Source organism: Lates calcarifer, unplaced genomic scaffold (assembly GCF_001640805.2).
Source record: "Lates calcarifer isolate ASB-BC8 unplaced genomic scaffold, TLL_Latcal_v3 _unitig_4112_quiver_405, whole genome shotgun sequence".
NCBI classification, from domain to species: Eukaryota; Metazoa; Chordata; class Actinopteri; family Centropomidae; genus Lates; species Lates calcarifer.
In genome coordinates, this window is record NW_026116709.1 from 50,787 (window position 1) to 61,620 (window position 10,834).

At 38.0% G+C, this 10,834-nt stretch overlaps 1 protein-coding gene across 2 annotated transcripts in view; it reads left to right on the top strand.

Moving 5' to 3' along the window:
* The window catches only part of arhgef1a (Rho guanine nucleotide exchange factor (GEF) 1a), a 37,209-nt gene extending 26,375 nt beyond the window's left edge, over positions 1–10,834 (top strand). Inside the window, exons 15-23 of one of the 2 annotated variants that reach the window (XM_018695515.2) lie at positions 454–521; positions 1,978–2,166; positions 3,818–3,904; positions 4,371–4,420; positions 5,254–5,289; positions 5,468–5,518; positions 6,398–6,724; positions 7,124–7,286; positions 8,456–10,834. In XM_018695515.2, coding sequence (XP_018551031.1) covers positions 454–521; positions 1,978–2,166; positions 3,818–3,904; positions 4,371–4,420; positions 5,254–5,289; positions 5,468–5,518; positions 6,398–6,724; positions 7,124–7,286; positions 8,456–8,484 — 1,000 coding nt within the window. In that variant the 3' untranslated portion in view covers positions 8,485–10,834. Of the gene's footprint in view, positions 1–453; positions 522–1,977; positions 2,167–3,817; positions 3,905–4,370; positions 4,421–5,253; positions 5,302–5,467; positions 5,519–6,397; positions 6,725–7,123; positions 7,287–8,455 lie in introns of both variants that reach the window. The other variant, XM_018695514.2, reaches the window with a different exon arrangement.

Below are 10,834 nucleotides of genomic sequence, written 5' to 3' on the forward strand. Positions count from 1 at the left end.
TAGGGTGTCAAATAAAATTTGACCATAGTACTTTACATGTACTATGGAACAGCTCTAGTATGCATATTTCTAATAATCTATGAAAAAGTAATAATATATACCATCATTAGTGTGGCCTCTTTCCATCAACTGTTGCATGTTTCTGCAGTCTTTTCACTGGTACCATTTATTTAAAAAAAAAAAAAAAAAAAAAAAAAACCTAGTCGGGTGCAGGGGAAGTTTTGCTGCACACACCAATATCCAATCTGGCTCTGTCACATAATGAAACTGAAAAATATGTACTGTGAAAAAGATGAAAAGCAGGTTTACATGCAAACATTAAAGTTGAAAATAACAAAGCATTATCCTGAAATGACATTACATGTTATTACTGTAGTTCAGTTTCCCACCTGTGATTTCATGCATACATCACTGATAACAGTATTTGTGTTGTCTGTGCTTTTTTGTGTTCAGGTGCCCATCAAGAGAAGAGTTCCCTCTAATAGAGACAGAACACAAGGCCCATCTGAGGAGACTCAAAGGTCAGGAGACAAACATTAATGACACAGTCAAAGGAATATTTTCATGTATCCATATGGACCCAATTTTTGTTCAGGTGTACTGGTGATCTGGCATTTTCCATTTTGCATGCTGAGGTAATTCCCTCAATTCCACTGGTTTAATATCTTGGTATGACTTATCAGTATTTTCACATTATTAAGTAAAATCATACTTGTATAAACATCCCTAAAATCACACATCTTCCTTTATTCATCTTTTGCTCACTATTATTTTATGTTTTTCAACCAGCTGATGTGATCATGCAGACAAAAAAAGTTGTATTCTGATTAGGGCATTAATACCAGCCACACAAATTAGTGAATGATTCTTAACAGCTCTTTAGTCCATGACTGTATACTGACAGCCTCTATTGTGGTGAGTTGCACAGCAGATTTGCTGGTTACACTATGCCAGACAATCACAAGTGAGCTCCACCATTAAGACCTGGACAAAGGACAGACTACACAAACACTCAAGAGGCAGAACCAAGCATATCATTCACTCGACAAGGAGAAGGAGGAGATAGATAGATAGAAACAAGGAGACAGAGGAAATAAGTTTGTCCTGAGGCAACAGCCAGGAGAAAGAGAGAAGTCTCACAATTACCACCACTGACATAATTTTTTTTTCTGTTGCTATAAATTCCTGTTTCCACTTAAAAGGATGGTCATAAGGTGGAGACATGTTTTAAGGTTGTGACAAAGTAGGTTTGGTTAGAATCAGGGTTAGGATAGTGGTTATGGTCCAGGAAATGACTGTGAGTCAATGTAATGTTCCTTGAAGACAAGGAGATAAGACATGTGTTTGTGTGTGTGTGTGTGTTTCATATCTCAGACACCGTCTTATCTCTCAGGTCCTTTAAACTTTTTGCTCAGGTCATGTCCTCATGTCAGGCTGCACTGCCCAGGGCAATTCTGTGTTTATTGTATCCATTTTTAAATGGATTTAGTATGCAGTCACATTATCAGTGGTCTTTCTACTTTCTGTGTTTTGGTACTGTGTGTACTCTGGCCATGGAAAGTACTCACTTTTGATTGTCTGGCAAGTGTTATAAATATGAACTATATATTAACATACTTGAGTATGGTACATGTTAACATCAATCAATATAGGTATCACCATTTCACTTTTCATGGTAGATACCTTAGGTAGTTACAGAGAGAAACAATACAAGAGCACTAGCAATGGATCTTAAAGAACTCGAGACCTACGCCATGGGTTTAAAACTGACAACAGACACAACAATTTAAAGACAGATGTGTGCATTACAACATGTATTACATGTACATGGGTGTGTTAGGATTGTGTATCTATTTCATGTGGCAGTAAATAGAGATCGGGTGTTCCTTAGATGTGAGACGGAGAATAGAATAGGCATGTATTGTATTACATTTGTGTTAAATGTCTAATCAATTCATTGTCCCTCACCACCCATAGCTGACCTCCAGCAGAAGGACCGGGAAATGCTGGAGCTCCTGCAAGAGAGGGTGACACTATTCTGTGAGTTGGCAGAGGTAACAAGTGGTCAGGAGGGCCTACAGCCTCCCATTACCCGTTACTTGTTCAGGGCAGACACACCCCAAGCTCCCCGTGCAGAAAAATTTCTACTGGATGCCACAGCTGAAGGTAACACACATGTTTCAGGTCAAGTACAAATAAGTATTTGTTAGTTTGTAAAGAAGGTGAATAATGTTCACATCTAACCCCAACTGGACAGGACAAAAAAAAAAAACTGCACTTGTTTCCAAAACACCAGTTGGTGTTAAAGTTTAACATGCAGAGTGACAGATGTCAGAGAAACAGATTTTACTCAGTGGTGACTGACTTGACAAGTTGGACAAGGCAAGTACAAGTACAAGTACAAGTACAACAAAACCTGTTATTTCACTGTTATTTTCACTGGTTAACTGAAACCACCTTAAGCTAAGCAACACAAGACACAGGATGTGAGCCCCTACATCCATTTTCAAAGTGATGTGCTTTTTAAATGCAGCCCTGTCCTTTATGACTACTGTCTGGTTTATCAGGCAGCAATAACATATCCCTCTGAGATATTTGGCAGAGTAGTGGCAGATGAAAACACATGCATTTTTGCAGGTGCTTATTTTCTCCATGAATGTGATACACTCCAGAAATATCCCAAACATTAAAATATTTTGCATTACTTTGAAACAAGCAAATCTGGCTGTTAGTGCATTTGTTAAAATAAGTCAGAATTGCTAGCTACCAGATGTCTTAAAATACACATTTCAAGGAATTCTTGATTAGTATAGTGAATTACATTACATCACAATTTATACTAAGGGATTAATGTACTTATCATAAGATTTCTGTTATTTTTGTTTCTGGATGACAATACCCCACATACAAAACCTAAATAATATCTGACATAACTTGGTTTTGAACTTATGAACTGGCCTCTGGTAAGGTGGCTATAGCCATGGGAATGTGTCTGAGTCTGTAACTTTGGTTGGGACTGAAATCTCTCATTAACTACTGAATAGGTGCAGACATTCATGGCCCACAGAGGATGGACCTCAACAAATTTATTTTCTCTTGATGTCTTGTGCAGCACTTTTGGTTTGTGACCAGATACCTCAATAACAAACCACTGGATGTTTAGTACCAATTAGCAAATGTCAGCATGCAAACATTCTAAACTTAAGATGGTTAACATAGCAAACATTATACCCACTAAACATCAGCCTTATCACTGTGAGCATGTTAACATTCTAAGATTAGGATATTATCTCACAGATATTGTAAAAAAATAAATAAATTTAAAAAAACAAAAAAAATTATGTGTATGTGTAGCTCAGTTCTGCCCTTGGTTAAACAGACATCGCAGACTTGTAACTCTTCATAAATCCATGACACAGACAGAAAGCAAAGGAGAGAGATGGGGACAGCAATGTAACCTGGTCACTACATTTTTATAGAGACCTGGTCTGATACCCTTATTTGGAGGATGACATAGGGACACCAGACACTCACATTGTTTGTTTTAGAGGGCAATGACAAACAACCTGCCTGATTGTTCAAGTCATAGCACTTGTTGCCTATGTAAATGCAGTAACCAGGTTTAATGCAACCTTGTTGAATAGCTTTTAAAGAAAATGAGCTGAACTGTGGAATAAACTGTGCATTGTGTATGTCTCACTTTTTAAGCAAATCACATACCTATCACCTATTTTAAATGATTTGAAATCCTAAATTTTATTTATTTATTTAATTGAGCTACTGACAAAAAACACTGAATTGCCATGTGTTTCTGCAGTGGACAGGTTGAGTGAGCTAATTCTGGGTTCCAGTGTGGACATCCCTCTTCTTTGTCATCATAACCACATCGAGGTGGCAGAAACCAGTAAGTCCCTAAAGATTCAAACTCTCATATTAAATATTATTGAACTCTGTGTTGGTGTCCAGTAACACAAAAGTATCGCAAACAACAAACATTTAAATGACCACACTATGTACATAAAACAGACACAAGATTCAGTTTTCACACCAAAGTGACAAATAAAGATTTTTATCACACACTGATAACCAGATTTATTAACACGAGAGAGGGAGTGGGTGTTACATGTGGTCAGAGCAGGTGGAGGTGGACAAGGTGTTACAACTGGTGATACAATTGAGGTCTCAGTGGATAACTGAAGTAAATCCAGCCAAATGCACACTTTAAATAAATGATCCAAAGACTGCAGCTAATCCAATTTCAAAAACTCAAGTTCAAATTGTAGTTTAATAAATAATAAAATAGTAAGATGTAAGCATTGTTGTTCCTGCTTCAAGACTAGTGAGTGACTGTTGTCTTTGTCTCTGCTCAGGTAATCAGGATCTGTTGGTGAATGGAGCCCATGATTTCTGTGCAGTAAAGGTGAGTTGACATGGCTTTATCAGGTCTGGGTTTGAATGTGGGAATATAGCGACCCCAGACCCCCTCAAAGGATAAGTGGCATAGCAAATGGATGGATGTTGTGGAGTGTCAAGATGCTCTTTGGTAATCTTAAGGCCTCAGTAATATTTGTTTGGGAGAAGCAGCTTCCTCAGTGATGTCCAGCCGTGGACACCATACCCTGTGCACTATTGTGTATAGCTGACAGAGATGTTAAACGGCTCCAATGATTCCTTTAAGCATTTACCTCACTAAGCGTTGTCTCTTTATAGCTACAGAACTGAATCATCTCCCATTTATAGACATCTGTCTGACTGTGGACTGCTGAGTATTTAAAGTCTTTGAGGTGACTCTGTAACCCTGTCCAGCTTTGTGTAAATCAACAATTCTTGATCTTAAGTCTTCTCCAGTCTTTTTTCAAGGCATGGATCACATCAGCAGATCCTTCCTTTGAACAGCAAACTCAAATGTTTGAGTGTTTTTTATAAGTCAAAGTAGCTCTAACCCACACCTCCAATCATCGTTTCATTGACTGGGCTCCAGGTTTGTTAGCTCCTGACTTCAGTTAGCTTTTTTTGATGTCATTAGCAGAAGGGCTCACATACTTTTTCCAACCTCCAATGTGAATGTTTTAATGATGTTTCCTATATGGAAAAAAAAAAAAAAACTTTTAGAAATGTGATTTTTTTTTTTTTTTTTACTATGTACTAATGTATTATTAATGCCACATGGCTGTATTATGTATATATCATCATTATCTCTCCTCTGTTTGTGGATTATTATTGGTTTTTTTTTTTGTTTTTTTTACCATTAAGGATTGCATGAGGAGCCAAGACAGGCCACCACCTGCAGTAAGTAAGGAGGTGAAGTCCCTATAATGTGACTGTGTAAACAGATTTAATCATTAAATTTAAGGTGAAGTGGTCAATGTAATGTTCTCTGAAGTTATGCAGACTTGACTCTGTGAGTGTGTGTGTGTGTGTGTGTATATGTGATGTCAGTAATAAGTGTGCTGCCTGTGTTTAACAGGAGATCTGTCAGAGACTGGTGAATCTCAGTGTTTATCTCCATGCACTCCAGGTGAGTGGGTTTCTCTATATCTGTTTTCCATTTCCCAAAGAGAGTAAGGGTCTGAAAACAGTACATTAAATTGTCTGCAGTAAATTATAGTATAGATACATACAGATATACAGTGTGTGCTCAATGAAGGATGTCACCCACGCTGTATCAGACTTGAATACACAAACAATACATACATTCATTGTTGTTTTGGGCCTGCTCAGGTTTTTGAAAGCAGTAACATTCTATTTATTTATTTTCTATTTATTACTTTTATTACTCTCACATAAAATAAAAACATTTTTGTTTGTCAAATATATTTTTGTTTGTCAAATATATGCTGGTAGCTGAATTTACTGAAACTATTTTTACATGCTTGCTGTGATGGAGGGACAAAAACACACAGATGGAATTTTGTACTAAAGGACTCTACATATGGAGGATATTCACTTAATTCAAGTCAAACCACTGAAACCTTGTTTTTGCTTCAGATAAAAATTTCAGAAAATATTTTTTAGTGTATCACACACTGATTGATTGATTTTTTTTTTCAACAATTAGTAATTCTTATGTAACATATATTGTACTACCATTGGTGAATGTTGACCAATTACTGAATTGATTGTATATGTGTATAATCATCCTTCCTCTCTTGGATGCATCCCCTTCTTCAGCCTATATTCAGAGGGTAAGTCTGTGAAATCCCTCTCTCAGGTTAGCTGGGCTCACTGTCCAGGCAGCTAGAAAATCATTACTCTTTGGTGGATGCTGTCCATGGCATTGAACTTATCTCCATTTACTCAAAAGCAGAAAGGAGAAAAGAATAGGCACACCTCTTCCAGTTAGTGTCACAATTTTCAGCCTGTTAACTCTGAAACTGGATTCTATCATGTCTTGCAGGGTGCTGTCATCAAACAAGACTCCATCCTGGAATTGCTCCTACAGCCACAGGACACCATGGTGCCAACTACAGGAGGAGTATGGCGCCCTCTCTGGCGAGACGGTGGAAATCGGGAAGCCACTGTGGGGTCAACCATTGGCGAGCTGGCTCTTTTGCAGAGACAACACAGCCTGCTGCAGGAAGAGTTGCTGAGGCTGCGGGATGCCGAGAGCCGGTTCAAGGACAGTGAGAGGGCCCGGGCCAAACTGGAGAGGCAGGTCCGGCACATGAAGGTGTGCAGCGAGGCTGCACCTGCTTCCCAGCAACTGGGGGAGCAGGACTCTCAAGTAAGAACAATTGTATTTTGGAAAACAGTAGAGACAGATTTTAAGAACTGGTGAAAATCAAGAAGCTGAGTTGTCCTAACTTTTTTTCCGCAGTGTCAGTCAGGTTCCAGAAAGACTGGACATGCTCTGCATGGGATGCAGTCTCAATCCCAAACTAAGAAAGAGCTCTGATGATGTCATCAGGGTTCTTAGTTTGTCAGATAAATGCCACAACCACACAAGCCCTTGTACAACCATGGTGAATCAACAGATTTTGACATGTAAAACTGAACTGACAGAGTTCATCATTATTTAAGCATTTTTCTGAGGAATGATATGTAAATCATTCATCAGCAGGTTTATAGGACACAATGCCCATTGGGTTTCTACAAGCTCTTTCCTCTTTTGTTGTCTTTGTAGCCTGCATCTCTGCAACTGGGAAGGGATATCATACCTGCACCTGCCACCCCAAGGGCCAGGCAGGAGCCTGTCCAACAATCAGATGGCCTTCAGGATGGCAGTGATTTGGAGGTAGACGTGACATCAGATGACGATGACGGGACAGCATCTGAAAGCTCCAAAGGTCAGACCATAGACAAGAAACACAATGACTGTGAATGTTATATGCATTATTTGGTATCATGTTTTTTAGGTAATGGTTCGTGTGTGGTAAGCTACACTGGAGGCTGGAAGCAATTCAGTGCAGTGAACAGGTGTCCCACTGTCCCATGGCATATTATGGAATACCTTCAAAATCTGAAATTTCAAATTTAACTGACTCTGCTAACTAACCCCCTGAATCTTCTGAATCTTCTCAGCAATTTAAAATCTTTTCTTTCATAATGTTTTATAGTTTATTAAACTGACTTAATCTTCTAGGCTTTTGAAATGAAGCTGAGATAATAAATTCAGTGACAGAGGGCAGTGACATTAAACAACACATTTAATCTTTCTCCTTCTCGTTTCGCCCTTGTGTTGCTGTAGTCTTCATGTTAGTCTTTCATTCATTTCAGACTTGTGTTAAAAGTGAATTGCTTTGGGTGATCTTGCTGCAGTGATTTAGAAGCAGGGGCAGAGCTATTCTATTAATGACATTATCTGCAGCTTTCAGTACGTTTGCAGCTTGTATCTGAATCTCTGCCCTTCAGAGTTTGGTTCATTTGTTCCTGCTCTAACTTTCACCTTATACATTTTAGCTTCACTGTTTACCTTCCAGAGGAAACTATAAATGGATATATGGTGCTGGCCACCCCAGGCTATGCCACTGTGTAGAATGTTGTATCAGTACATTGTAACATCACTGTTGAGTGCGGTTACAGGTGTAAGTGCAGATCTGACTATAGCTATAAGTAAGGCTGACTGTGTCACAGGTGAACACACTTGAAGGATGACAAAGAGGAACAGGATGAATTATGTCCAACATGCCTCTAGAGGGCTGTTAATGTGAAACATACGTAATAAGTGATTAAAGTGTTGAGTTTGCATTGACTGCAAATTAAAAACAGGAACATAACACAAAACAGGGAAAATAAATCAAAAATAATATCAAAAATACTTAAAAGCCTAAGTTTTTGCTGCAGTAAAGGTACATAAGTGGCCTGACTCTCAGTTCCAGAAAACATATAATAATTACAAGAGCAAAGCTACAGAATATTGGATTTGTAACTTTGTAATCAACACCACTGATATGTAACTTTATTGTCACTTTTGGGGAAGAAAGGACTATATTTTGATTTGCTTTCTCTTTTTCAGATCTTCAAGATATTCCAGAGGAGATCTGATCCTCAGCATATTTCACAGTGTTACTGAGTTTATACCTCTAAATGATTTTAACGTAACCTGACTAACTCCAATACGTCTCAATATTTATTTAGCTGCTTTGCTTTTGGGTAGATGGCTTGTGACAGTGAGCTGTTTTATTTTTCAGTTATCCTTTTGGATTGTGTGGATTTTCATGATTTAATTTGATCACTTGACTAAAGCGGTGTGGAAATGGAAAGACATTGCTGATATGTATGTAACTCTAATAACTCTATTAAATCCTAAGATTTCACAGAATGAACAATAGGAATTATGGTTAGGGCTCACAAGCATTCCTATCTTCTTGTTTTTTCTCTTTTTTTAACATTGTGCAAATGAAATATGTGTTTTATATAACTCATATCAAACAAGCACAGCTCGTAAGGCATAAAACAGCACTGAGTACATCCCTGCTCAATCTCTAAAATGTAAAATGATTCATATATATATATATATATATATATATATATGTACAACTTCAACAAAAGTCTGTTTACTTGTGACCACTGCAAACAAAAGTGAAACTTAATAAACTGAATGAACAAGGTTATAGAAGAACCTGTGAACATCACACCGTCCAAAGTCCATCATCCATGCTCAGGAGGATCACATCTGTCATCAGAAATAAAGGCACACATAAAAAATATTGGGGAACAAAAGAGGGTGCACTGACTTTTGTTGCAGTTGGTTCTTAAATATGGAGCTTTTAATTATAGTTTGATTAGTCAAACATTTCTAGTTTTCAAATTAATTTGTGTCACTCCTTTGGCTACAAATAACAAAAACTAAGCAATTAACATTGTATTGAATGGGCAGGGTTTGTCATTACTTAATACTTGAGCAATACTGACCGGGGATGTACTCTTGTCCTTCCCTGCAAACTATGTTGTTAGTGTCTCGGAGCATGAAACATCTTGATTTGACAGTTTGAATCGTACTGCTAAAAAACGTGTTCTTTAAAACAAGCAGTATCAGGGGAAATATGTTTCTATTGATTGCCAGACAGATCACTGGGACAGTGATCTATACTGATCAGCCAGTTACCAGTTTTACTGCTGTGGCTGAATGATGTATATACACTATATATCTACAGTGCATTCAGAAAGTATTCACTCACTTTTTGCATTTTGTAATGCTAAAATTTAAAAACAAAATCCCTCATCAATCTTACCATCAATACCCCATAGCAAAGTCCAAGCAGAATTTTAGAAATTTTTGCAAATTTTTTAAAGAAGAAAAACTGAAATATCACACTGACATTGGGACCATCAGGATCTTGGTCATCTCTGTAATTAAGGCTGTCACCCCTGATTTCTCAGTCTGGCCAGGTGCCAGCTCCAGGAAGAGTCTTGGCTGTTCCACACTTGCAAGAATTATGGAGACCACTGTGTTCTTAGGAACCTTCAGTGCAGCAGAATTTTTTGTTGTCTTCCCCAGATCTGTCTCGACACAGTCCTGTCTCTGAGCTCCGCAGACGGTTCCTTTGATCTCATGGCTTGATTTTTGCTCTGATTTCCATAGTCAGCTGTTGGACTATATATAGCCTTTCCAAATCAAAATAATAATAATAATAATAATAATAATAATAATAATAATAATGATATGATTTTAGCATGAGGCTGCAACATTACAAAATGATGAAAAACTGAAGGGTTCTGAATACTTTTTGAATGCAATTTACATATACCCATCTACCACAACAGTCAAGCCACTGACCGATGAAGTGAATAACATCAATCATCTCATTGCAATACAATGTTCTGCTGGGAAATCTTGGGTTCTTCATTCACCTGGATGTCACTTTGACACAGACCACCCACCTAAACATGACCTGTCAGGGCATGGACATGAGACCTCTGGGGTGGACACAGACGGGTTTGGTCTGCAGTGATGTTTCGGTGGGTGGTACATGTCAAAGTAACATCCAGGTCAATCCCTGGACTCAAGGTTTCCCAGCAGAACATTGTATTGTAATTAGATGATCAGTGTCATTCACTTCACCTGTCAGTGGTTTTAATGTGGTTGATTGGTGCACATGCGCACACACACACACACACACGCACACACTGGCTGAATGTATTTATAGAGGTATTTACACAGTATATAGATATATGCTGTGTATATATGTATAGTTACCAGGTAACTGGTTTTTAATGTTGTGGCTGATTGGTGTCAACAAGCAATCCAGAACATCTGCACTGCAATCATTCCTGCTTTTACAATGCTTATCTGATTCAGGTTGTGATGAGACTGTGTTAGAGAGATGCTGATCTATCTATCTAATATATAGCAGATTTAATGTCAATAAAGCACTGGCAAGTATTTACTCAA